The sequence below is a fragment of the Fusarium solani genome (genome assembly GCF_023522795.1).
Source record: "Fusarium solani strain SB1 chromosome Unknown bctg00000014, whole genome shotgun sequence".
NCBI classification, from domain to species: Eukaryota; Fungi; Ascomycota; class Sordariomycetes; order Hypocreales; family Nectriaceae; genus Fusarium; species Fusarium solani.
The window spans coordinates 1,281,546-1,308,221 of record NW_027072141.1 but is presented as its reverse complement, the minus strand read 5'-3'; the positions used below and the strand labels follow the sequence as shown (position 1 = coordinate 1,308,221).

Sequence of the window (26,676 nt, the reverse complement as noted above, 5' to 3'; positions counted from 1 at the left end):
TCATGGTGGTATGGGTGTAATTACTGATACGGGTTTTGATAGTGGCGGCGATGAAGACTCTGATGTTAATTTTGATTGATTTGCGGATGTCTGACAGTATAGGTGCTAAAGTACTATAGTGATATCAATTGTTCTAAAGTGCTATAGTGATATCAATCGTGCTAAAGTGCTAGGGTAATATTCTAGCACACTTTTTGCGAATATATGAATATGAATATGAATATCACTTTAGCGCGTGATATCACAATACGCAAGTATGTATTGCTCCCGGAAGATATTGGATAATACATCCAGATTGCCTGCATTCGTGCTCTCGTCGTATGGGATAGGACCAAGCGATAGGTGAGCCGTCTTCCGTCGTGGTAGGATATCTATCACCGGCATAGGATGTTGCGGTGGCATTGACATGCAGTCCGAAAAAGCAGCCCTGATTGACTCGTACACGAAATGACGGGATATCTACCTCTTTACAAGATCAGCTAACCGTAAGGTGGATGGGTGATATGGAAATGAATCTCACCTCTACTTCAATGGTATCTCTTTGATTCCCTGGGGATAAGAATATATCCTCCAGTTGCAGCCTTGCTGCTGGATTCAGCATGCTTTGCATCAGGCCTCCTTCCGGCATCTCAATGCCTTGGATAAGCAGTCCAGTCGTGACTGAATGGAACGAGCCCTGATTATCAACACGTTGTTCTTTGACGTGCTCCATCTGCTCGAAATTATCGTATGCAGTAACGACAGTTGGTTGTTGCCCTTTTGCAGCTACTGCTTTCGCAGCGTGCTCTGACTGCCTTTTGATCACCTGCAATGTCTTGTGATAAGAGCAGCAAAGCCCGAGTCGTTGTAGGGCTTCTAACTGCCGTCTTTTAACGCCTTTGGAGTGGAGATATACGCTCAGTTGTATCTGGAAACCCGACGATCGATTCCGCTGGTGCGATCTACATATTACTGCCAGGACGTTAATGAGATATCCGTTATCTTCATGGCCCTCATAGCCTCTCCTGAGGTGGTTATGTGGCCTCAAAACACTCCGCAGAGTCTGCATAAGCAGTGGGCACTTCTGCTGAGCGGCCTCGATGATCTGATTGCTGTCCAGTCGCTCAAAATCAACCACCTCTTGACCCTGAGCATAGAGAAATGGCGTTATCTTGCCAAGTTGCTCAATCTCCTGCCGCAGCTCCATAGCACCGATGTTTAGGTACTGGATCAAGTAACCTCGAGAGGATGCTACAACCCTATTCTCAGACCGGCCCACGTATGCAACCAGGACTGTAGCATCTTGGAACGTTGCTTTGGCAAATGCAGTCCTCCTCTGAGTATTCCGCTGGCCCTCAGAGGTTGCCAGAGCTCGAACAAAGTCGCCAATCGACCAGTTCAAGTCGTCACGTATGTATTTCCATATCAGATCAAGCTTCTCGGTGCTATCTCGCTTCTGTTTTCGTGCATCCATATTGCGCTGCGATGGAGATGGCGGAGGAGATGACGGACTGCTGATAGATTGCGGGCTGCCTATCGAGCTGAGGGATGACAATGATGTGGCGGGTTCATGCATCGTGCGCTTCGATGTTGAAGAATCGTCCTGTGTCGTATTTTTGCCCACGGTCTGATGGAAATGCCTGTGGCATTCGCCTGGACAAGCTAGCGATGGTGCGGGGTGGCGGGGACGCGTCGATGGAATGAATTCAGTCGCACTCGCACCAAAACGCGTCGGAAACCACTCAGGCCCTCTCACAGAAGCACGTGATCGGTACGTCTGTGCGCTTAGTGAGTGGGTCTGAGCCTGCTGAGGTAAAGCCGGCTGTGAACGTATGAGACCCCCCCCTGATTGGGGAATAGAGTTAAGGGCCCACAACTTGTTTCGGTGGGATAAGGTTCTGGATCTACGTCAATCGCGACGCCCCTGTGCCCGTGTCGCTACGCTTTCCTTCCAGCCACTCTTCACCGATTCGCCGAACTTGCTCTTGAACTGTATCCGCTAAGCGTCAAGGCCATGCCGTTTTGCCGGCTTGGCGTGCGGTGTGAATTTGCAGGGGCGCCGAAGTCGAGACATGGCGTGCAGCCGCTGACATCACGTGCAGACCTTGCTTCTTTTTAACCTGGTCCACATGCTCAGCTCAAGGACCAAGAGGACCCGACCGCCATTATCTCACTCACCCCAGCTTGATGTGCATTTGCAACATGCCATTAGATCTGGAAAGCTGCCCAGAACTCGTTGTCGAATGCTTTGTCAATCTGCTAGACCTGGACGATATTTGCAATCTCCGCCTAAGCTGCAAATCTCTTGCCCTGAAATCCTCTCAGTATCATTTCAAGACTTTCTTTCGTTCCAAACACGTCGACGTTACAGCCGATGCTCTACGGATATTCGCTCAGGGTATTCAGGCCGGGGGTCTTCGATCTCTAGTCCAGGAACTATACCTCATAGGTATTGCCAACGAATCTAAAACACGAAGGAAACCGAGAACGCGAAGCGATGGGCAAAAGGAGGAAATAAGGATGAGGCAGGAAATAAATCTACTTGGCCAAGCGTTTAACGGGCTTGCAAAATACAGCAAGAATGGAAGTCTTCCGTCGCTCACGCTGAGGGTAGCCATCGCCCGTAACGACAAAGAAACACCTTTACCTGCCGATGCAAGACATTTGATGCCCTTGCGGAAGAGTATGTGGCTCTGCACAATCTACACATTTGACACGGCTTTACGTGCATTGGCTGCAAGTACCTTGCGAATCGAGAGCCTCAACGTCTTCAACGAACCGGATATGCAGCACTGCAGCCTGGCCTGCGAGCAACTCAACGTCATCGACTGGAATGATTCCGGGTTTGCCGAGTCCTTTGCAACTTTAAGGTCACTATCAATAAGCATCTCCACTCGAGTTTTCAGGTTTCACAAAGACACACACGAGGATGAGCATGACGAGGGGCAACCCCCGAGGCGGGATGCAGCCGAGGTACAAGCAGAAGCTGAAGATGAAAACAACTTTGTCGGTCTTTCAAGACTCCTCCGGCTGTGTAACCGACTTGAGAATCTGGAAATAGATTATCTCCGGATCCCGACAGGTTATTCGGACTTGATCGGTCGCTTCTGTTGCGAAAACATTCTACAGCGCGTAGTCGAGATGGACAGGTTGCCCATCCTACAGCATTGCAGACTTTGCGGGATCTCTGCTAGGGAGATGGACTTACTTGACTTTGTTAAGCGGACAAGAGTCCGCGAGCTGTCCCTGGAGAGTATGATTCTAAGTACAGGAACATTTCGGCCAATTCTCGATCACTGTACCAGCAAGACGGCAAATTTGACGAAGCTACACTTTGACGCCTTATATGAGAGGCATGACCGCGAGAAGATGATTTTCTTTGCCGGTGGTGGAAAGTCTAGGATTGGTTTTCCTTCTGCATATGCTACTGAAAGACTGGACCGAGAAGGCGAGAGTGTTAGGCATCCCATCACGTACTATATCCCTCCTCTAACACCGAGCGAGAATCCTTGGATACCTGGATGGAGGAGGTTCAAGCGCACAGCATATGGCGCATGATTTTGCAGGATATGTTTCACTTTTTTTCATGATTGAAATACCTTGTTATATTGCGGAATATTGAGGCTCTTCGAACATGTCATGGCTTTATTCCTTTTAGATAGATATTTCCTGTTGGTGATATTTGAAACCATCGTCAGTCCCCTTCCTACTAGTCTAGACCAAAATTGCGACCTGTGAAAGTAACTGTTTCCACCTAGAGACGCTAATGCCGTGAGTACGAATCTCGGTCAAAGTGAAGTCGGGTCAAACGATTCTTGCAATTAAGTGGTGGCAGAGGCTGAAGCTAGGTAGTATTCTACCGGTACAGGAACGGCACGCCCAAGCAGCAACAAGGTTTTTGATCAACTGTCAACCTAGCACCGATACATGAATGCAGACATCGAACAAAAGATCAGTGTAGATTGAGGATCAAAAGGAGCGTGTGATTTCTTATCTAAAGGAGCGACGAGAGTCGGTCTCTTATACCCGTGTTTAGTCTGCCGATTCATAGACAGCAGGCTGTTGCCTGACGCTAGTTGTGGTCGTTCACTCTCATCGTGATCCTTGCCTCCAACAGTAAGCGAAGGTCTCCGGAGCTTGACATACGGTTGCATATTACCACATGGGTGACAAAACCCTTTTGGGAAGCCTCAACCATGTTAAAATACTTAGTAATTTTGTGGACCCTTGCAAGACTACAGTACTGCACACTATCCGGAAGGTATCTCTCCATTTGGATGGCATCTCCACTAGGGAATATGTCGTGATAATTCCTGGTGACGCGTCACAATTTTTTCACTCACTCACTCACTCACTCACACATACACACCAGCATCAATACCCAGCCCATCGCCACCTCGTAGCAGTCATGGGCTATCCCCATCCATTCCCCAAGTAAGCTCGGGTCTATCCATCATGAGATTGTGTGACTGACCTTGTCTTGTACGTAGATATGCCCGATCACGTCCTATCGCAGATATGTCCCGATGTTCCGAAGACCGTGGCCCCTAAATCGTACCAACGGAGCCACGATTTCATCCGCGATAGCTACCCAGGGTCCAATCTTTGTCCATATTGCGGCAGACGTTGGCCCACGAGCATCCCCATCCTCGACAGCTCGCCAGTCCCGTTTCGAGACGTTGAGACAGCCTCCACCTCCTCCGCTATACAGTCTATCGACCTAACAGCCTCTGGTCGTTCCACGCCCTCACAGACGATCTTCACCGGCTCTGGAGACGGCCCTGGCCGTATCCTCGCAGCATCGCGGCCCTCAGCCGTGTATCGAGATGCCAAACTTACCCAGAGTCGGATCGCGAGGGGCATGAGGGCGAGCTCGTCGCAACTCAGTGAGGCTGTGGCTAAACAGAGCCAAAACAAGAGCAGACGGAAGATCTCGATGCGTCTCACTGTCTTCCTTGCGAGGCCTGACCCATGGGAAATACTAGACGAAGACGAGGAGCCCCAGTGGTCTTTGGCTAGAGAGCTGCTGAAGGTCGCTTTGCGCCCCTTCGTCGACGAGGAACCATCTTTACCTGTCCACTTCTGGTTCGACAGCATCTTCTTCCCCTCAGTTCAAGGACAAGCCTGCCCTCTCTTCTGTTCTTCAATTCGACAAGAGACTCGTTCAGAACGCCCATATTAAAGAGGGTATCACGGAGCTGAGCGACCTCGACTGGGAGAGACAGACAGTCGCAGAGCTTTTCGGCGAGGACTGCCCTTTTCGTTTCAGTAAAACAGAGGGCAGATATCTCCTTTTCCTTGTTTTCTATGAGCCGTTGCCTCCTCGACCACAAGTCCCGGCCCCTCGTCATATCAAGACGGCGAGGTCAGCCGTAAAGCCGTTCAAAAAGGAGAAGGGAATCAAGAAAGAGTTAGTCAAGACCGAGGTGAAGGTACAGCCAGCCTTATTAATCGGGAGCGAGTTCAACTCCCCCTCCTTGAGCCCCTCTCTGAGCCCAGTTCTACCCCCGAGAGCTAGCGCAGATGACCAGATCGAGGTTATTACTAGCGACGTGGACGAGACCCGCGCGGGTCAGAAACGGGCTCGAGACTCTATATGTTGAAGCAATACTGCTGCAGTAGAAGGTGTTATGTTGTTGAAAGGTCTAAGTTACATATGTCTCAGAGGAGCACAGCTCCTCACATAGGATCCACATCCCAGCCACCAGCTGATCGGACCATCTTAGTCATACGGTCTCAACACTATAAGCTCAGTACTCTCGGTAGAGGCAGAGGATGAGGAGCTCTCGGCTGACCCTGCCTTCACTGCCCATGGTCCCGCTGCTGGAACCCGAGGAGTTGATAGGAGGAGGCCAAGTAGTCGGCATCCTCGTAAACAGACGAGGAAATAGTAGCTACTCTAGCTCAAGGTGACCCAGGTCCCCCATCAGCTCGTCCACACTATTGATAATATCGCCGGGTAGCTCAGTTCCGGAGAGGGCTATTGTTAATAGGCTCAGGGTAGTTCTGCTCGAGGAGCTGAAGCTAAAGCATTGTCAGCTAGCTTTTGAGTGCGATGGAGTACTTTACGTACGAATCTCTCTTGCCCTCCAACTGGACTCTCTGGGATGCTCAGCACCGGACTTGCCCCGCAGTCGAGATGAACCTGAATCTTGTCTCTAAGCCGTAAGTAGATCGCGAGGTGTGGCCGCTTATGATCAAGCTCCCCATCTAGCTGACCATCGAACTGAAGATCCCGGAGCTGTTGATCACACCAGTCCGTTGTTATTGGGTCAAGCAGATCGTCTATATCGATAGAATCGACAGCGGTCATCATCTGGGCAAGCCCATTTCGAACCGCAGGCCCTAGATTGACTGCCCAGTTCTCCACTTCGCTTGTATTATACAGATCCATCGGGATCCCGGCGACGAGATGCTCCCTATTCTTCTGTGGCTGGATGCGATGGCCGTTCCACATCTCCGTGAAGTCCGCAACCTCTTGACGGATCATCGGTCCATAGAGAGCGTACACCGCGATCTGGTGAGCAAGACGGTTTGGTTGGAAGAGGCCGCTATCAATCAGCTCGTGTGAGAACGCGATCCAGCGCTGACTGACACCTTTGAGTAGCTTTTCCCACCAAAACTCGATCCGTTGGTTAGATGTGCTTGGGCCCCAGATATGACAGGAGCTCAGTCTCGCTCCCTGCCTGTGGACTCGTTGGTCGTTATCCTCGGTGGTATACCGAAGCTCTGTCTGATCAAGGTCGGCGAGAATCGCCTGGGCTCCGGTCCAAAGTGGAGTCTCGATACCATGATTCGAGCGGGTGAAAAGGGGGCGGACCCCTGAGTACGACACAGTCCGTAGAAACTGTTTGAGTGAACTCAGCGCAGTCATGTTCCCCCTGCCGACATATATCCAGATGATGGCTCTCGAGTACGTGTTGATACAGGCGTAGATAGAGAAGCCGAAGTTCTTGAGCTTCTCGTACCCATCGAGAGACCACATAAAGTTAGGCCCAGGAACCTGGAAGTTCTTCCGGTGCTTCCAATCAGCAAGGCGTCTTTGTTCGGCCCGCTTCTTCCACTCTGGGTTCGTTTGGTACTCGCGATATAAGGTATTCTGGCCGACAAGGACGCCGGCACGGATGCGGACGTAATGGTATAGATACCCCCTGCCAAATCCTCTGATGCTTGAAGACTGACGGTCGTCTTGGAAGAGGAACTCTCTTGCTTTTTGAATAGCCTCCTGTCGTTCAGCCAGATCTCGGAAGCGCCGCTTCATGCCATGCTTCAGACGATACTCCTGTACAGTCCGCTCGGAGATCTCGATGCCGCGTCGCTTGAGATCACGGACGATGGAAGTGTCGCTATATCCGTATCGGTAGAAGTGGCCTTTGATCAGCTCGACGAAGGTGTTGATATCAATCTTTGAGTGAAGGGGGAAGTACTCCTGGGCATCCCATTCCGCTAACCTCCTTTTCAGGATTCTGACGTTGAGTACGTGCCCATCGTCGCGGAGATGGGCACATATAGTGTCAATGGATAGTCCTTCTCGCCGCGGCTCGAGGATCAAGCCCTTGACGCGCCCCAAGTCCTTACGGGGCCTCGGCATTGTGCGAGATGCAGACCAGGGGGTCGAGATCGTGGTAGAGGTCGGAGTTCATACCTCCTTCCAAGGCTTCCAGCTGCAATATTCCGCCCCCTCTGAACCGGCATAATCGGAGCTTCGGCGCCGATGGAATGGCATCAGCACCGCTTGGTATGGCATCAGCTCTGCTACATTCAAGACAGTGCGCTATCATATCAATACTGTAGCCCTATATAAAAACGCCTAAAGCCTATGTGCGAAATAGCTCGAGTCATTTTCGTACATGGATTTGTCACCCATGTGGTAATGTGCGACCGTATAGAGTGGCTTGGACGGGCCCCGACTGGGTTGCGAAAAAAAAAAAAAAAAAAAAAAAGAGAGGGGGGGCGTTCATAATTTACACAAGCATGTACTCGGACAGACCGAATGAGTATTGGGACAAGAGCTCTATGGAGAATTTCCGAGGACGCCTCCTCACCTAAGAGTTTTGGCCATCATGTTTTCACCTGATCTTTCGTCATATAAACTTTGTCTTGGAGCCATGATGGGCGTCGGAGGTCTGCTACACGGCAGTTGATGATCGGAGGTCCGTGCTCTTGCTGATAGCTCTTGGAGCTCCGCAAACACTGGGGATCATCAATTTGTCGGGCTTCAGTAGGAGGTGATAGGTGGGTGAATCAAGATCGCTCCGCGGATATCTCAAAGTCTGCCCGAGCTGCTTGTGCGCTTCTTACTGTCATCTGTTTTAGCTGATAACCATCCCGGATTGAAGCCTCGTCTCACCGACATCAGCAGTGCGATTTTCACATGTTGAATCCCTGAGCGGGCGAACCGCTGTGTTGCAGTTAACAAACATTACGTGGCCAAGCCGTCGATGCAGAGGCTCGACCAAACCCCTCTTAAGAATACTCGATTATGACGTCTGCTCGCGTGCCAACCCGGATAATTTCTTTAGGAATACCCTCGATACCAGAACTATATTCTACATTGCACCGAAAAGCTGAGGAAGAAATCGGCCTCTGCTGAGGTTCAGGCGCGTCCTGATCGTTGACACTGTAAACCAGAGTTTTGTTTATGCAGCAAATGACAAGACGGATTACCATCCCACACCCCACATCAATGCTAAACAAAGGGAAAAGAACAAGAAATCTCGAAAATTCCAGAATTTCACCAGCAAAATCTGTAGGAGCTTGGAAGAGAGCGGTTAGTTTTTTTTCTTTGGCGGATATCAGTTTCGCATCACCTCATTACCAGATCATGAGTTACCCTTTTCCAGGAACTCCTAGATGGAGCCCAATCCTCAACCACGCCAGTGTCTACCCATGGATGTCATCTGTAACTCCTAATCCCTCGCCCTATCGCGCCTGGGCTGAGACGATCCATCACTGTCCCACAGCCCAACCAGACTTCGGACGCTTCAACAGCTCCTCCCAGCAGGGTAACTTCAGCCCTCGTCCACCCAAGGGCTCTCCCCGCTACAGCAGCTTAGGGCAGTATAGCACTGCAGTTATAGACCACAGAACTTCTTTATCGCCCAGGCTCTCCGCTTCGTCTCGGCGCTCCAAGTGCGACCGCCAATACTCGTTTGCCTTTATCGGGGCTTCCAACCCCTATGGAGAGTCTGACGAGGACGAGATCATCGAGGCTCTGGGACACACCTACGTGCTTCCTGCGCAGTCGCGCCTCAGCAATCATCACGACTACCGACCCGCGCCATACACTCAAGACTTTAAATACGATCTGGGATTGTACACTAATTACGATCACAATGACGGCCCGGAAGCTGCCGCCCCCACCGCCTATTATAAAAAGCTCCACGGTCGAGAGCAGACGCCTGTGCCCCAACCCCAGCCTCCCACCAGTTTCGTGCATAGCCGCCGTTCCTCGACCGCTGCCATGCCAACCCAGCCCCAACTCGTCCGACCTACCAGCTGCCACTGCATCACAAAGCCGATTTTGGCTACTCCCAAGGCCACCGAGGCTGATGCCGGAAGGCACCACATCCCTCAGGGCTACTCACTCAAGAATTGGGATTCCACTGAGGAGCCCGTCCTGCTGCTGGGCAGTGTGTTTGATGCCAATAGCCTTGGCAAGTGGATCTATGACTGGACTAATTACCATCACGGCCCGGCTACCCCCCTCTCCGATATGGCCGGTGAACTCTGACTTCTCCTCATTCAATTGGCCAGCAAGATGAAGCGAGCTAAGGAAGTTGTGGGTAGGGCTAAGAACCGGGTCCTTGTTGGGGAGTTCATTGACGCCGGTGAGCGTCTTAGTGAGAAGCTGAGGGGGCTTCTCAAGGCCTGCGAGTACTCCATGCTCAAGGCTGCCGAGCGAAAGACATCAGGTCCAGGCAAGCATGCCGGCATCGAGTTCGTCGAGACGCTCTTTGGCCGGGACAGGGAGCTCGACAAGACTGAAAAATTCATGCAAAATGCGAGGCTTTTCAACCTTCGATTCGACGCCAACTGCGAGGAGATTCTCTAGGAACGCAACCAAAGTAAGTGGGCCCATCTCTTTTCATAGCATCTTCTAGAATTTCATGTCTCTGTTGCTTCATGTTTCCACGAACACTTACTCGACCACTTACTCGACCACTTACTCGTACTAGAAGATTTGAAAGGTCTTCTATGGCGTCCACGCTAGAGGACAAAGGGAAGCACTGTCTGTTGAAACCCAGCGGGTTATCAGAATCCGTTGCCTCGGGATCGTTGTGTTTCTTGTTGGGAATTGCACGTTTAGGGAACGGCCAGCTAAGAGAATTGCAAGCACTGCAACCTGCGTTCTACCAGTCTCAAATCCTTTCGAATCATCTTAAGCGGGCCCATGAACATAAGATCAAACGTACCGGAGTCAACTAGTCTTACTAAAAAAGTCCCCGCGACCGATGGTGGTACATACATGCTGTCCACATCGTGTCCCCGGCGGCTTAGCTACTTAGAAATTGATCTAGATGAGGTAAATAGAATGCCCGGTTGTCTCTGGCATGATCATATTCTGGCCAGAGAATGTCACCTAACCGAGAGGCCAGTGGTAGGAAGCCCCCACCCCAGAAACCGGCCACCTTTTTCCACAAGATCGGGCAACGAAGGCATCATTAACACCCTTCATTTAATAACAACAAAATACTATTTAAATAAAATATGCTGACACCCTCACCGGCGGTGGGGAGGGTGTAATACAGTCCGAAGGATGTATCTCTATGCGTGACATTTTTTCGCATTCTCTGTGTATTATAGCGACGTCATCAAGAAAAAACAGGTTGGAATAGTGGCCGGTCAAGTTGCTATTGCTTGCGCCGGTCCTGGTCCCGGACTTTCATCAAAACACCTGCTAATCTGTTAGGACTTATAGAGCCTCAATCGTGAATAACATTATAGAACCACACTTGCCATCAGGTAGCTTCTCATAGTGGAGAGATGCCCGTTCAAATGGGCATCGATCATTAACCCGTCTAACATCTTGACCCTGGACACTGCAACATAGCTAAGTCCTGTCTGGAAGTCCCGTTCAGACAGATCCGTCACCATCTTGTCCACTGTGATGCTCTGTGACTTATGAACCGTAATGGCATATGATGCCATAAGTGGGAACTGCTTCCGTGTACACGCGGATGTCCCAAGAAAGAAGTCTCGCTTCACTGGGAGTATGGGTACTACCTCGCGTCCATCATCCGTGGTTAAATTGATGGCCCGGTATACTTATCCATCACCATCATAATGACAGATGGGGGGTCACGATGTGCATCAGCGCCAGGGGCCCAACCGATGTCATATACTGTCCCTCGGGCCCCATTAACCAGGCCTGCTGGCTGCCAGATGTTCTGGGTTAGCATGAGACGAGCACCAATACATACTGGAAACTGGCCAGCCAGGTTGCCAGCTTGTTCAGGTGTTGCCTTCTCAGCACCGTTACCAATGTTCTTGGCCATGACTTGAATTGCTGGGTACTTCAGACGGACGAGGTGCTCGTAGTTGTACTCGTTAACACGAGCTTTCTTGCTATAGATACGAATAGCAGCATCAAACGTATCTACCTCGCGCTGGCTTAGTTTGACCTGCACACGCTGGCTCAGAAGTTTCCATGATTCAATGGATAACTTTAGACCACGTAATTCTTCCAGCGCAAGACGAAAGCCAGCCTGGTCATCGCCCTGTTGCCGCTGGACCTTCTTCAAGAAGACAGTGTAGTTGAATGCCCTGTATGCCGTCTGGCCAGAGACCTCTTGCAGGTCTTTGAGTGGCCCATCAAAGTAGAGAGGCTTGTTCGCAATCGGCGGGAGCTGGAAGAAGTCACCAACGAGGATAATGCTTATGCTGCCAAAGAATTCGGCTGCTCTGCCAGGAAAGACTTGGTGGAGGCGTTTGCCGATCCACGAAAGCTGACGCAGACCTAGCATACTTTTCTCATCGATCACAAGATACCTAACGTCCCGTAGCTTCTTCTGAATAGCATTAGCATCTGCTGGGGATAGCTCTGTAAAAGCCCTATCCACAGGTAGCCGGAGGAGAGAGTGTATTGTTGTCCCCATTATCTGGTTGCTTGCAACGCCCGTGGGTGCAGCTCTCCAGATTGGACTTGGCCGGTTACCAGCGAGCCTCTGAAGATGCGAAGACAGGACTTTGATCATGTAGGACTTGCCTGTCCCGCCACCACCGTCAACATGGAGTATAACCTGCTCCTCGCTGCCGCATTGGAAGTGACCAATAAATGTATCGTATACTATCTGCTGGTCTCGGTTTAGCGTATCGCGGATCTCTAAAGGCAGGTCTTCAACATCCATATAGAGACGATTCTGCTCAATCCGCTGGCGCCAATAATCGCCCTGAACAATTCCTTGGGGTTCGACCTGCAATAACCTTTTGGCCTTGGATTTTGCTTTCTTTAACAAGTGAGTCGTCATCTTCACAGAGAGGGCACCTTGACCTTGTTGCGCGATATGACGATATCAGCGAGATGGCTTCTGCTCCGATCGATGAGTCGGGATGACGATGGAGTGTCACGACTGACAACTTGGGCAGCAACATCTTTGCGGGATTTCTCGTGCGGGGAAGGGAGGCATCAGCAGCTGAAAAGGACCCCTGTAGCTAGGCGCAGCTTGTGAGGCCAATAGACTTGCTGAGTATCGGGATGTGCAGCGGCGCCCGGTCAATCGCACGGCTCTGCCGTGTTCGAAGTGGAAAGTGCGAGGCAAAGTAGGTGAGGAGGGAGGTGAGAACAGACTGGCACGATTTGACTTGATGTGTGCACGGCCGGTTGTCAGATCACGCCGGGCGGGTAGCTTACCCTGGCCATCCACAAGACGGGTGTTCACCCGTTATCTCGGCGTCCATGTCCGCAATTAGCCGCCTCCCCAAGTCGTTGATGTGGGGCATGGAGCGTTGTGGATCCGCTGCTAATTCAAGAGGTCGGGCAGGATCGAGGCAGACCACAGAGAAAGCGTGAAGCTGTTGTTGGGGCAAAAATTATGGACAAGAGCTGGTTGACGGGAGATAATGATGCAAAATAATTGGCCTACACGCGTCATCGGAAGGGCAGATGGCGCGCTGGTCTCTGAGACCAGAACGACGCGTGTCTTCCGAGGCTGCAAGACACCAATGTGCAAGTTTCCTTCAAACGTATGTCCGGGCGGTTTTACCAAGACCTAGCATTGTGTGGTTGTACAGGATCGTGGTTGGTGGAAGCTTTAAGATTTAATTACCTGTGGAAGGAGCATGAAACAGCGGAGGGTAACACTTCGAAACTCTCTTGGGAAACCTTTTTCATGTATATTACAGATACAACCATATAAACGGGCTGTCGGGCCGCATGCAATTCCGTGCTCTCCACAACTGCCGCCTTTCCATGCTTCCTTCGGATCATCTTGAAGCTTTATTCGCCTCTTCCGTATCCCAACGGGGGAAGCAGAGCCATTTTAACTTTTTACCGGCCTGTCAACTCCTGAAAGCTTGCCTAAATCGGTAAGCCGACGGGGTTTTGAAACGACTTTTGATGGCTTATTTGGTTGGGGCCAATTTCCAAAGGTCTCAGCCTCATGCTGGACAGGACGATCCCTATTTCCTTTGCACATTGCTTGTGTAGCACGAGGACAGAGCACATAACCTGACAACATCTACCGACTACAGTGCTATCTTCGCAACTATCTTATGCGTATAGTTTTATTGTCAAGTTCAAGTTCAACGGCTCAACATGGCTTCTCTTGCACTTCTCTTCTTTGGCGTGGTCGTCCAACTGGCTGCTGGTCAGACGCCCGGCAACACAACCGAGGTGCATCCCAGGCTTGACACGTTCCGATGCACAGTCCTCGGCGGCTGCAAGAAGCATACAAACTACATCGTCGTCGAGTCGAGCCAGCACCCCATTCGCCAAGCCTCCAACGGCTTCCACTGCGGCAACTGGGGCGAGCGGCCAAACAGCACGGCATGTCCCGATGCTGCGTCTTGCGCCAAAAACTGCATCATCGAGGGCGTCCCCGACTACCAAGTCCAGGGAATCAGCACATCCGGCAGCGAGCTCCGCCTCCGGCAGATGCACAAAAACGTCACAGTCTCTCCTCGGGTTTACCTGCTGGACGAGAACGAGCAAGAATACGACATGATGTATCTTACAGGTTCCGAGCTGACGTTTGACGTCGAAATGTCAAAGCTGCCTTGCGGCATGAACAGCGCCCTCTACCTTTCCGAGATGCTAGCGGATGGTGGCAAGAGCCTGAGTCCTCATAACAAGGCCGGGGCGTACTACGGTACTGGATATTGCGACGCCCAGTGTTTCGTGATTCCGTTCATCAACGGAGTGGTAAGTGTACTATCCCCGCTGTTCGATCATGACTAACATGACAAAGGGCAACATTGCTGGACGAGGTTCATGCTGCAACGAGCTTGACATCTGGGAGGCAAACTCTCGAGCTACCCACATTGCACCTCACCCTTGCAGCGAACCCGGCCTCTACGAATGCACCGGTGCGGAGTGCGGCTCCGAGGGTGTATGCGATAAGTCGGGCTGCGGATGGAACCCCAACCGCCACCGCAACACCGACTACTATGGACGCGGCGGCTCTTTCAAGGTCGACAGCACACGAAAGTTCACCGTGGTGACCCAGTTCCTAGCCGATAAGAATGGTGCCCTCAAAGAGTTGCACCGACACTACGTGCAGGACAACAAGATCATCGAGAGCGCAACCGTGACTCTCCCCGGCGTCCCCAAAGTCAACTTTATGAACGACGAATACTGCTCAGCCACGGGCGCCGGCGCATTCACAAGACTCGGCGGCATGAAGGGCATGGGCGAGTCCATGGCCCGCGGCATGGTCCTCGTCATGAGTCTCTGGTGGGACGAGGGCGGCTTCATGAACTGGCTTGACCAAGGCGAGGCCGGACCTTGCAACGCCACCGAGGGCAGTCCCGCCTCGATTCTCAAGATTGAGCCAAACCCAGAGGTGACTTTCAGCAACATTAGGATCGGCGAGATCAACTCGACCTTCTCCTTGGGCTCTCATTGTAGGCGGGATAGCGTTCTGAGGGCGGTAGAGAAGCCTCATGTACGGCATCATCTTCACCAGCACCAGCGTCGACACAGCCTCTAGGTGTTTAAGCGTTTGCTACAAGGCGGAGTTTATAGTCGAACATTGTTTATATTGAAGAAGTGTATGGTTGAATAGTGCTTGAGTGTACCAGTGGTGTAAGACCATCTGCTTTTACGAGAAGAGGCTAGTTCATCCACATTTCCACGCCACGCCTCCTGAGTTTAGTCAAGTCACGAGCGAGCTCGATATTGTTATAAAGCACCTTGATGTTTGATTCTATGCTCTCACTATATGTTCGGTAGTTACTTGCAACCCACACAGGAGTCCAACCACCCGCCAAAAAGAACCTAATGCCTCTTGACTGAATAGCTCGAGGGAGCAAAAAACATACAACAGCGGGGATTCGCTGGTCATCACCGACCCAACTACTAATCCGCCCCTCACCGGCTTGTCTATGGGAGAGCGGACGGGATCCCGAATTCTCCGGTGGGTATGGTCGTATGTGCTAGAGGGAGGCGAGGAAGCAGCATTTCACTGTGAGGCGAGAGTGCGAGGAGCATGGTGTCACCAGGGCCTTTCTCTGCTGTAGGGCGAGCTACAGTACGAGTAGGAAAGTGCCTCATGGTTGGGGGATCGAGCATGTATAGGGCTCCCCGTTGATCTATATGTATGTATGTATGTATATTGTTCGTTCCCCGTTGATCTAAGGGGTCTTTGCGGGTAGTCTAGGCGAGGTCAAATGCGGTAGCAATTACCGGTACTTTTCTAGTGGATGGGCAGTAAAGGAACTGAGACATAGCCCCCATGACCGGAATGACCGACATGGTCCACTGAACGCCACCATGCTCATGGGTGCACACAGCCAAGGCGTGTCAGACTCACGGGAGCAATCAAAGAACCTTGGACGGATCTCAGGATCAATTTTTGCCTGGTCCATCATCGAAACTCTCACATCAACAACAAGTCCGCTCCTTGAAAACGACATGGACAGCTCGCGGGAACACTCTGTACGGCCCGAGGAACACCCCCTACAGCCCGAGGAACCGACTCCACAACAGACGGAGACATACAACGCTTTTTGCAGAACAATCGTTGATGTCTGCAAGGATCATGTCACTCGCCTCTGGCGTTACCAGACTTTCACTTTCAGCGCGCAAGACGATCAGTGGGGATATTCTTGGACTGGTCGTACAGGAATCCCCTTGAATCACTTCGCAAGACGATGGCATGCTCTGGAGGTTGTTCCATACACCAGGTCTGCTGAGGATACGATAAACATGAATACCGATCCCAGCAATCCCTCTTTTCCAGGAACTGCTGGGCAGTCAGCGACAGGTGCAGAAGCAACAGTTGACGAGATGACAAGAAACATCTGTCAGAACCGCGTGGCTCACATGGCAGAGTTGTTTCTACAGACCTGCCCTGCGGACTGGAACTCTGGTTTTGGTCCACTGGCTTACGGCACCATTTCACGTGCTTTGAAAAGAGATCTGCCAATGGAAGAACTCGATGAAATTGCTGCCACCATCGCATTCCGGTGGGAAATGGCATTATATGCCGACCACCTTGTTGAGGCGTTCGACCTTGCAATGCCTGGTGGGAAAACCTGCATCTTGTGGGACAGGCAAAATGGAAACTTGGAAGCTGGGCGCTTTCACCAGTATTCTGTGATCTATTACTTGTTGGTCAATGCAGAATTTGATCCAGTCCCAGCTGACAATCAAGGACCCCCGTTCATCAGATTCTTATATTATATGGCCGCCGCGATTACAATCACGAACCTGCCTGAGGATGCGACCACAGCACTGATAAAAGAACTGATCAGCTACACGGACAGCATGAAGAGGTTTCACCAAGACCGTGTCAGTTCGGAGTATACCACCTTACAACGTGCTCAAGACTGGTTCAAAGAGATTGGGAGAAGGATGAGGATTGCCCAGCGCGTTTAGTTGTGGCGTTGAGGTTGCGATATGTCTACTCCGTAGACGGCCTTGGGATAAAAGGGAGAAGACGGGCTGGGATGTTGGATCTGTGTTAGTGTACACCAGCTTTTGGTGTCTTGTTCGGAAGATTTCCTGACCAGGGGTTGAAAACCCTCTGGTCCCTTATCTGGCATGGGCCAAGCCTCACCGTTCACATGGCGCGGCGCTATTGACTACCGCCGTAAACTATTAATTGATGCATCGATTGGCGGTGTGCTAGTGATCGACTAATTGAGGTTCATCCTATCACGGTGAGAGGTAAACTAATGTACCGTCCATCATTTGACCCAGAAGTGCCGAAATGGGCGCAATGTCTTGCCACTCCAATTGCCGTCCCTGAAACCTCCTCCAATAGGACTACAGGGAGTGACGTGCGCCTGGACAAGCGCCAACGCAGGTGGCTGTCAACTGAACTTCGGCCCCTCGCTGCGGGCATTGACAGGGCCGTTGCATTCCCACGTTGATCAAAGCGAGCGCGCTACCGGATGCCGAGACGGATCTGGCAACGTCGGTGATTGGTCATGTTGGCAGTCTCGAACGACATATAACCGGTGCCCTGGATTGTCTGTTCTCAGCTGAACCACAACAGGCGTTGTGGCGTTGATATTCAACGAATTATCAGAGTACACGCTGCGGGGAGACATGCTAATTCTCAAGTTGGAGGATAGCCACAGCTGACAATAAGCTGATTTTCTTTCTCTTCCGTTCGGAATTGATCGCAATTACGTCACAATGAGACGAATCAAGTGCCACTGTGGTCGAGATGCCCCTTGCGTAGTATGTCCCCGGCGTTATGGTTCTGCAACTGTGGGGGGAGGGGATGGTGAGCAGGTGCCTGCATCAACACAGTGGGCAATTCCGCGAAATATTGGGCTTTCAAGTCTGAGTGCGGGTGCCCAGTTGAATTTGTCTATGGCCCAAACCTACTCTACGATAAGTGAGAAGCCTTGGGCTAAGTTCCCCGTAAGCGAGCAACCTAACTGACGGAGTTTCTAGACCCAAAATTCCATTGTCTTATTGAGGCCGTAATCGCAACCGCTTCCGAATGTAAAGACAAACAGCTCACTATCAGTTGTGGCCCTCCACCAACCTGGAACCAGATGCCCCACGCAGCGTGTGCACTGATAATTCGTAGACTCTTCACGCCACGGCCATTGTGGTTCAGCTGAGGAACCCAGGCGGCCGGTAATATTGTGCCATGTGAGCAACCATCGACGTTGCCGGACCCGGTCTCGGCGTCTTGGCATCGGGCACTCGCTCTGGGGAAACGGTGGACCCGGTGGGCTAATGCAACGACCCTGGAGCGAGGAGCCGAGAGACCTGGTCCAGACCCCAGCGGTTCAGCTTGAATGGGATGTAGTTGTTGGTTGTTTCGCCCCCATGATGGACCGGAAAGCTCGCCGAACTCCCTGTTTGGAGGTGACAACTATCAAGCAAACATGCGCCTAGCAGACAATAGTGTCCCGGGCGCTTCCCCGCGGCGAATGACGAGGCTGGGAGTGAGACCGTTCGCCCTATCTCCTCGAGCTCACAAAGAATCTCACTCAACGCAAGTCGCCAAAGAGGGGTTTGGATCACTTCTGATTTCCAATAGTCGCAGTTCTCGTCAAGCCTGAGTACTCTCCAAAGGTCTAGACTGACTCTGGCCTCCCAATCATAGCTCATGCTTATTGTTGCTTACCAAGTGGTGGCGAACACATGGCATACAATCCCACAGACCACGGTCCGGAGATGCCCAACCCGACATTGTCCTGTCTCCTACTTATAGGTTTCGGGCCCTCGCCCCAGCTCAAGCCGGAGAGGAAACACAACCTCAGCCTCGAACTACCAGCAGGTCTGGGCTGGACTCCTAACACATCCCCTTCAACCAGAGTCCTTGCTTCCAACTGATCTTCTTTCACCTTTCCTCGTCGACGGCTGACGTACCCAACGACAGTCATCAACATGAAGTCTCGCCTCTCGGGCTTGGGCTTGGGCTTGACAGCCCTTGCCTCCTTTCTGAGCACGGCTTCGGCTGCGACCTGCAGCAACCCAGCCACCGCCTTCGACCAAGAAACCTTGAAATCTGGCTGCTGTACCTCATGGATCACTAAGCGCGATGTTGGCGCGATGCCAGTGCCATCCCTCATGGAACGAGACGACTGCCCCACTGCTACGTGTTGCGAAAAGAAGAAGACCTTGTACAGCCTTACCCCCAAGGGATCTGATATCCAATGCGGCAGCAAATTCGCCACCAGCGACCAAGACGGAGACACTACCGGCGGGATCCAATACACTTTCGGACCCTGCTCAGGCGCGTCCACAAAGACTTGCTTGATCATCACTGTCACGCCCGTCAAGAGTGGTGGTGACTGCTACACACTGGCCAGCGGAATCTCTGTCTTCATCGACGATGAAAGCGTGGCACCAACCACCAACGCCGGTGGTTGGAACTTTGGCAACGCCGCACAGGGCACCACGCCGTATTGCACTAAAAAGACGGGCTCATCTGGTTGCCAGTACTGGAGCTGCGAGTTCGAGCAGTCCCTCTGGGAGAGCAAAGTCAAGAACCAGGGCGACGACGGGCTCTGCGGCAACACCATCTCGGTTGGTGTCCACTTCGGCATTGGCTCGGCCACCTGCACCCAGGGAAACACAGGCCTGAAATACGGCAGCAACTTCTTCCAGTATGAGAAGGTCAAGTTCACCTGCTCCGAGGTATGCGATACCTCGTCCCTCTGCTGCTGCCCCTGCAACTCGGATACCCATTGCTGTCCGGGTGATACCTACTGCGGTGGGGACGGGAAACCAGCAAATCCCCTATGCGAGCCGGAGTGCTGTCCAGGCCAGACGAGATGCGATACCCCCTTGTGTAAAAACGACCCGACTCCGAACTGTTGCCCCAAGACGGAGAACTACTGCGGCACCGATGACCACGTGGAAAATCACGAATGCCCAGCGGAATGTTGTCCGGGCCAAACGAGGTGTGACAGCCCCTTGTGTAAGAACGACCCAACTCCAAACTGTTGCCCTAGCACGGAGAACTATTGCGGTACCGATGACCACGTGGAAAACCACGAATGCCCAGCGGAGTGTTGTCCGGGCCAGACAAGATGCGACAGCCCCTTGTGTAAGAACGACCCAACCCCGAACTGCTGCCCCAGCACGGAGAACTACTGCGGTACCGATGACCACTTGGAGAATCACAAATGCCCGGCAGAGTGCTGCTCAGGCCAGACGAGATGCGATAACCCCGAGTGCAAAAACGACCCAACCCCGAACTGTTGTCCAGACACGGAGAACTACTGCGGCAACGATGGCCACACCCTCAACACACAGTGTCCGCCAACATGCTGCGGAGGACAGTGCTGCGACGACAAGCTCTGCTGCGACCCCCCAAGCGATTACAGCTTCTGTCCCCAGCCGCAATGCCAGTACGGCACAGGATGGGGCTGGATGCTGCCGGATGTCGATGATGCGAGCCACTTCGTCAACAAGCTCAAGTTGTGCAGCGCAAACCGCTGGGGCGAGTGGTTCGACATCGCCAGTCTCCCATACACAGGCGACCTGGTTGTCGGGCGAGGAGCCAACCAAGTCGCCAATGGAGACGTTGTTGGCACCGTCTCGCTCAGCACTGACACCGCTACGACGGTCAAGGCCTGCTTCGACCTCACCAAGGCGAGCGCGCACATCACCAGCGTGCACGCCGAAGTGTCCTGCGACCCCTTCGACAGCACCAAGTACATCAACAGCAAGAAGAAGTCGTTCAACATTTGCGCGCCTGGCCAGTGGACTTACAAGTTCCCGCCGTCTGGCTGCCTTGACTGGGTACACTCGCAGCACGATATCTGCATCACGGGTATCCCGAAGTGCTCTGGCCATTACTACGCCATCTTTCATGCTTCTATGACGAAGAACTCGGATGGGTCTTGCAGCACGCTCTCATCTTGCTGGACAGATACTTGAAGGCTGGTCTAATCATTTGCAGAGGGTTTCAGGGAATTTCTCATTCTTTGCTCTTGCATCTTTGTTTGTCGTTGGGTTGACGCTTCGCCGCTCACACGCAGCCGGATGACACTGATGAAGCAACACTGCGGGAGTAGAAGGTGTTGTGTTGTTGAAAGGTTTAAGTTACATGTATCCGAGAGGAGCACAGCTCCTTACATAGTATCCACATCCCAGCCACCAACAGATCGGACCATCTTAGTCATACTGTCTCAACAGACACAGAGGATGGTCTCATCAAGTTGAGGGAAAAGGATATACTCAGAGGATTAAGTAAGCGATCTACGCAACCCGGCGACTGATAGGTGGTAGTAATAGTAGCAGGTTTTATTACGCCCGGGAGAAGTAGTCTCATAGGGCCGTTAGATACGCTTTGCCATTTACACTTCCGCCATCTTGATCCTGACCACAAAAGAAAACCCCACTTCTCTCTCCGATTCTTTTTTGTTCCAGCCTCGCTTGACTCTGTTTGACAGACCTGCTTAGAGGCCGATTTCTCCAAGTGTTCAGCATCCTATCTTCAGCAGCTGAAGCATAGACTGTCCACCTGAGGCTATTGGATGTTAGTATTCCCTAGGTTCAGTTATTAATGTGTCATATCTCCCGGTTCGCCTCCAGTCTCCCTGTCTCTATTGCAAACTTGACCGCCGTTCACACCGCCTGTAAATTAGGTGTCCACTTCTGTCCATCCGACGTCGATTTGCCTCCCAGAAAGAACGAGAGACTTCCCATCATGCTTTGTCCAACTTGTCTCATGCCTTCGCGCTATGCCACCCATTTTGTGCATCGAATCAGGAAATATTCCATCGTCTCGGCTGCTTAAACACAATCACACATGTCCGACTCCACCGCGCCTATCTTGCACAGGTAACTGTTGATCCTCGCCATTCCCGTACGGAGCTGCGAGAGCACGTCTGCTTCTCTTCTCTTTAGTCCATCGTATAGCGCTTCCGTGTGTTTGCCTGGCAAAGCTTTGTTGATCCTCTTGGAGTAGCCGCCTACTCTGTCGGGCAGTGCCCGTTGCTGCCGCAGTTGCAACCTCGCCAATCTGGTCCGGGTAGAGCGAGCCTGGTATAGTAACGACTCCGGTGTGCGCTCTGCCGCGGTTGCTCTTCGGGCTTGCCTCTTTGCTATGTGGCCCATGGTAAAGTCATCGCTTCGAGACGGTATCCACATCATCTTGACCCTGTTGTTTGCTTTTCCCAGTCGTTCGATGTGATCATAGATCTGTCGAATGGTGCCCTGGCGCGACTGCTGTCGTGGTCGTGTAATCGCCTTTAGGGATGACTGGCTGCTCGATAATACCGTAAGCTCTCCGCATCGAAGTCCGTCGGGCATACATCGAAGTGCCATCGCTATCGCCTCCAGCTCGGCCGTGTATGGGTTCTGGTCGTCTCGCGAACCGAGAGTGACCGAATACCTGGCGACTACCTTATCTACCCGGCCAGGCGATTTGTGGCAGATGACGCCTCCCATGCCTACTAGTCTTCCCCTGTCGGAAGCACTAGTCGCGATGACAATATCGTCGGCACTCTCGGCTGCTGCCACCGCCGCTTCCCGATCAGCCTCGCACACCAGCGACATGCGGCCGTGCCACGGTGGTACCGCATAGGCTTGGATCGTTTCCATTCGCTCGATTCCGCTCTCGGTATGTGCAAGTGCCAGTCTCTTCATCGGCGATATGTATCTTCGGCTTACTGACACTTTTAATGTTGCCAGCGTGTGATTGGGAAGATGATGGCAGGCCCTCTAACCCATTTTGGGTGCATTAGTGAGCAGAAGCGTGCATAACTCCACTTTGCCAAGAGGGCCAATTTCTCAAGTTTCTACGGTAGTTCCGTCAGCAGTCGACTTGGATGACCTTCGGGGCGGAGTTGTGGCTTATTGAGCCGTGTGTCAAGCCCAGCGATAATTGCTAGTCTCGCCACTCATTTCCACCCGCTCTGCTACGACGAATAGCGTCGAGTGGATGACGGGCACGCTGAGCTAGGAGACCTTCGGGAGATGCCGCACACGGGTTCGAGAGGCTATGAAAGAGAGAATCGCTTAGACAGTTTTGAAGTGGGACGGCTGTTCTGCATGCTGAATCCTCTGGTTATATAAACCACCCAGGCCGTCGCTTGTCAACTCTTTTTGGATCCCCAACCCAGTCCTTCGCTTATCCAGTTACCGTTGTCTTCTTTTGTTGCCTTTGTTCGTTCCCGCACCGCCTCACCTCCAAGATGAAGTTTGCAAGCTTGTCTGGCCTTGCGTGGCTTATGCTGGCGCATCGCGGCCTCGCGACGGTTACCTTTGACACGTGCTCCGCTGACGAAGCCACCTCGTGCCAGTGTCCTCCCATCAGAAGGTGTGCGCCCCTGTCCTACAACTACCCAGATGAGCATTTCCCCAGGGACGGCGACACATGCCCAGACACGTCGCCACCTTGCTGCGCCGAGAGCACCACCGGAGGGCTGCAAGTCTCTCCCTCGACGACCAACCTCCAGTGCGGCAAGAACTATGGAGACGATCAGCACGATGTCCAGGATGGAGTCTCGTACACGATCGAAGACTGCCCGGCTGGTCCGTACTTTGGACAGCAGTGCCTCCACATTGACGTCACCACGGCCGCGGGCGTCGACGTCCACGACATCCACCTGCAGGTCGACGATGCCCCCATCACGAAAAACAACGCGCTTGGAAACTGGGCCTTCAACAAGTACTGCACTACCGACCCGACCGAGTGCTGGGTGCCCATCAGCAAAATCATTGACGAATTCGATGACCTGAAGCCGGCTTCACTCTGCGACAAGACCATCTACGTTGCGGCGGGCATCTCCATCGCAGGTAGCGGCGACGATGCCACTTGCTTCAACGAAGGCGAAACCATTGGCACCGGCAACTGGTTCATGTACGTCTCTCTGGGCCTCACGTGTTCGGGAGAGACCTGCCAGCGCAAGTGCTGCTGTCCAACTCTGGCGACTCCATGAGAGGTTGGTTGGGATATCGAGGACCTGTGTATAAGCATCCTGAGGAATGGGGCAGTGCTGTCTTGTGCGGATTACTTTTCGGGGAAATATTCACTTTAGCTCGATAGCATCGATGCAGGTTGTTGACCAGCAGTCTGCAGTATTGGACACCCTGACTCGCTATCAGTATCAATTGTTAGATGCATCTGTCAGCCAGATCGGCTGCCTGACATTAAATTTTAGTGGGAACAGCGACATCGGGCACCTACCCACAGCGTTTGAACTTTAAAGGCACATTCGAACTGGCAGCTGATTATTTCTTGTCATGGGCCGACCAAATCCAACGTTCGAAAACCTGTCACGTCTGAACGATTCAAGTTTGGAACGCGCTACCCAATCCTTTCCCAGACGACTCGGGTCGGCTATCCGAGACTTCACAATCAATGAGTCCCTGGCAAATATCCAATCGTCCATCCCGACTTTCTGCTACATAACATCCTGCTAAACGACGTGTTCGAAGTGGTTGGCGTCATTGATTGGGAGCACGCACATTCTGCTCCAGCCGGCGTGTTTGCAGCGCGGACAAACATGTTCGCACGGTTTGATCCTACCAACACGTCATTGAAGTGGGATAATGAAGGAGCAAGATATATAGCTGACATTGAAGCGATCGATAACCCAGACCTAGATGACAGACTATCCACGGCGCTCACAAGCCCTCTGGCTGTCTTGGGATTGTGCATGCAATTGTATGGAGGAAGAGCGATACCCTTCGACAAAGTTTTGGATAGAATTGAAGGGCTTGAGTGAATGATAATTTCCCCTTGCCATTCTTGCCGCAACAAAGCATGTACCGAGCATGAACTCAATTGCCTACTTTCATTTTAGATTACGTCCAAAGTCCCCGAATTCTCACAGACGACTTCCCTTCCAATATTCTAGAAGAGATGGCCACCACAGGCATGGGTGCTTCGGAAATCGTTACACAAACGAGCGGCAAACGATGTGCACGGAACTTATCCCTTCATGTTGAGACCGTATGACTAAGATAGTCCGATCTGCTGATGGCTGGGATGTGGTCAAGAACAACACATCATCTTCCACTCCCGCAATATTGCTTTATCACTCTAAGCCTCTATCAATAGTTTAGTTAATAGCGCTGCGCCATGTGAACGGTGAGGCTTGGGCTATGCCGGATAAGGGACTAGAGCAATTATCAACCCCTCATCTTGAACCCGTTTCCGCCGGCGTGGGCGACCGTTAACACATCGACGGTATATAGTTTAAAGTTCAGCTGCTAACGTTCTGTTTGCGATGAGAATCGTGTTCTTGGCGACTGACTCTTAAGAACTTCTTACGTCTGTGAGCTCATCCCAGACAGGGTGTGGGCTTTATAGCCCAAAGCCTTCCTTACATAACAGACGAATTGAGCTCTCTCTAAGCTGTGGTTCCTGGTTCCGTAGCGTGATGTAAGCAGGAGGTTTGGAACGTCCTAGCGCGGTCTAGATCACGCCTCTAATTACGAACAGACGTACTAGTATCTAGCGGCGACATTTGTCGGATGATAGCACGTGGCGTAACACCATGGGGACGGTCGTGACCAGGTTGTAATCCTCAACTGAAAGCTGGGAAAATTCTGACCAATGAGCATGCGTGTCAGGCCAGCACTTCCGCATCCAGACACGGCGTACCGTACAATGGGCCCATAATCCTTCTAGACCACTTTTCAGACGGTCTGAATCCCGAGGGAGAGTAGAAGAGACGGTGGGGTTTATTTCGAATCGTCTCCTGGGGACGGCCACGTCAGGAACTGCGGCAGCGCGGATCAACGGCATCACAATCCACTCAGCCTGTGGCTTTTCGAAGGACCAGTTGTGGCGCACAGACCTGGAGAGGGGCATTGACGGGGTCAGATCGTCGAATCTAGTGGAGCGTTCCATCAACTGCCAGTCTCGAATGGACTGGCAGGAGAAGTACCTGCTCATCATCGACGAGGTGGAGTGCAGATGCTGCATGCGTGAATGAGCGACCCTGCACGCTGCGCGGCTGCCAAAAGGTTTTTAGAGGGGTTCCAATCGTTCTGTTCTGCGGAGACTTCGACTAATTCCGACCTGTGCAAGAGAGCTCGATTCCTTGAATCCGGCAAGCGCGCACGGGCGAAAAGCGTGTATTATGACAAAAGACCGGCAAGGTCCCTCCGGCATACCAAAAACGGAGAATGCTTGGGGCACAGACGTGTGCACGGATGCGTTTGGGCATATTTTCATCGAAAAGCGAGCTGTACTCAGCAAAATAGGTAATTTAAAATGTTTAATTGGATGGGTTACCAAGAAACCTTTGAGAGGCCGCTTACAGTTCGTTTACAGAGGAAGGTAACCAACTCGAGAAAACAGACTAGTTAATGTATTTCCCAGCGAAGCAGCGGGCACTTCGGGTCTACCCAAAGTCTAGCTCCTGGCAGGTCTGTCCTGTAGATGTTCCTCACTTCATCTTTGTGCGACGAATCGTTCGATCGTTCGTTTTTCTTTCTCACCTGTCGAATTCTATCGCAATTCGCTATCGAAACCTAGCCATTGCCAAGCCTGCGCTGATGACCCACCCAACTTAAGCTTGGCTTTATCAGCCCAAATGATCGACACTTGCCAAACTTCGAGCGCCGATGTTATCTCAATTTCTTATCGGCCTCTAACTGTT

The 26,676-nt window shown here is 52.1% G+C and overlaps 12 protein-coding genes across 12 annotated transcripts; 8 read left to right on the top strand and 4 right to left on the bottom strand.

Annotated features, from left to right (window-relative positions):
- Positions 1 to 475: 475 nt before the first annotated feature.
- MRS44_017896 (uncharacterized protein) lies at positions 476 to 1,555 on the bottom strand (the record flags this gene model as incomplete). The annotated part of the gene is made up of 1 exon (XM_065615784.1): positions 476 to 1,555. The coding sequence occupies one exon, from the start codon at positions 1,553 to 1,555 to the stop codon at positions 476 to 478; it is 1,080 nt and encodes a 359-aa protein (XP_065471856.1).
- Positions 1,556 to 2,181: 626 nt separating this feature from the next.
- MRS44_017895 (uncharacterized protein) lies at positions 2,182 to 3,537 on the top strand (the record flags this gene model as incomplete). Its single annotated transcript, XM_065615783.1, has 1 exon — positions 2,182 to 3,537. The coding sequence occupies one exon, from the start codon at positions 2,182 to 2,184 to the stop codon at positions 3,535 to 3,537; it is 1,356 nt and encodes a 451-aa protein (XP_065471855.1).
- A 934-nt stretch (positions 3,538 to 4,471) lies between these two features.
- On the top strand, positions 4,472 to 5,582 carry MRS44_017894 (uncharacterized protein; the record flags this gene model as incomplete). The annotated part of the gene is made up of 2 exons (XM_065615782.1): positions 4,472 to 5,029; positions 5,091 to 5,582. The coding sequence occupies 2 exons, from the start codon at positions 4,472 to 4,474 to the stop codon at positions 5,580 to 5,582; spliced, it is 1,050 nt and encodes a 349-aa protein (XP_065471854.1).
- A 361-nt stretch (positions 5,583 to 5,943) lies between these two features.
- On the bottom strand, positions 5,944 to 7,570 carry MRS44_017893 (uncharacterized protein; the record flags this gene model as incomplete). Its single annotated transcript, XM_065615781.1, has 2 exons — positions 5,944 to 6,003; positions 6,053 to 7,570. 2 exons carry the CDS (start codon positions 7,568 to 7,570, stop codon positions 5,944 to 5,946), a joined length of 1,578 nt encoding a protein of 525 aa, XP_065471853.1.
- A 1,233-nt stretch (positions 7,571 to 8,803) lies between these two features.
- On the top strand, positions 8,804 to 9,712 carry MRS44_017892 (uncharacterized protein; the record flags this gene model as incomplete). The annotated part of the gene is made up of 1 exon (XM_046271317.2): positions 8,804 to 9,712. One exon carries the CDS (start codon positions 8,804 to 8,806, stop codon positions 9,710 to 9,712), a length of 909 nt encoding a protein of 302 aa, XP_046128888.2.
- A 27-nt stretch (positions 9,713 to 9,739) lies between these two features.
- On the top strand, positions 9,740 to 10,033 carry MRS44_017891 (uncharacterized protein; the record flags this gene model as incomplete). The annotated part of the gene is made up of 1 exon (XM_065615780.1): positions 9,740 to 10,033. The coding sequence occupies one exon, from the start codon at positions 9,740 to 9,742 to the stop codon at positions 10,031 to 10,033; it is 294 nt and encodes a 97-aa protein (XP_065471852.1).
- A 1,192-nt stretch (positions 10,034 to 11,225) lies between these two features.
- MRS44_017890 (uncharacterized protein) lies at positions 11,226 to 12,449 on the bottom strand (the record flags this gene model as incomplete). Its single annotated transcript, XM_065615779.1, has 1 exon — positions 11,226 to 12,449. The coding sequence occupies one exon, from the start codon at positions 12,447 to 12,449 to the stop codon at positions 11,226 to 11,228; it is 1,224 nt and encodes a 407-aa protein (XP_065471851.1).
- A 1,286-nt stretch (positions 12,450 to 13,735) lies between these two features.
- On the top strand, positions 13,736 to 15,128 carry MRS44_017889 (uncharacterized protein; the record flags this gene model as incomplete). The annotated part of the gene is made up of 2 exons (XM_065615778.1): positions 13,736 to 14,341; positions 14,388 to 15,128. The coding sequence occupies 2 exons, from the start codon at positions 13,736 to 13,738 to the stop codon at positions 15,126 to 15,128; spliced, it is 1,347 nt and encodes a 448-aa protein (XP_065471850.1).
- A 782-nt stretch (positions 15,129 to 15,910) lies between these two features.
- Positions 15,911 to 17,017, top strand: MRS44_017888 (uncharacterized protein; the record flags this gene model as incomplete). The annotated part of the gene is made up of 1 exon (XM_065615777.1): positions 15,911 to 17,017. One exon carries the CDS (start codon positions 15,911 to 15,913, stop codon positions 17,015 to 17,017), a length of 1,107 nt encoding a protein of 368 aa, XP_065471849.1.
- A 1,977-nt stretch (positions 17,018 to 18,994) lies between these two features.
- Positions 18,995 to 20,995, top strand: MRS44_017887 (uncharacterized protein; the record flags this gene model as incomplete). Its single annotated transcript, XM_065615776.1, has 3 exons — positions 18,995 to 19,747; positions 19,937 to 20,013; positions 20,065 to 20,995. The coding sequence occupies 3 exons, from the start codon at positions 18,995 to 18,997 to the stop codon at positions 20,993 to 20,995; spliced, it is 1,761 nt and encodes a 586-aa protein (XP_065471848.1).
- An 858-nt stretch (positions 20,996 to 21,853) lies between these two features.
- On the bottom strand, positions 21,854 to 22,708 carry MRS44_017886 (uncharacterized protein; the record flags this gene model as incomplete). The annotated part of the gene is made up of 1 exon (XM_065615775.1): positions 21,854 to 22,708. The coding sequence occupies one exon, from the start codon at positions 22,706 to 22,708 to the stop codon at positions 21,854 to 21,856; it is 855 nt and encodes a 284-aa protein (XP_065471847.1).
- Positions 22,709 to 23,256: 548 nt separating this feature from the next.
- Positions 23,257 to 24,003, top strand: MRS44_017885 (uncharacterized protein; the record flags this gene model as incomplete). Its single annotated transcript, XM_065615774.1, has 1 exon — positions 23,257 to 24,003. The coding sequence occupies one exon, from the start codon at positions 23,257 to 23,259 to the stop codon at positions 24,001 to 24,003; it is 747 nt and encodes a 248-aa protein (XP_065471846.1).
- Positions 24,004 to 26,676: the final 2,673 nt, after the last annotated feature.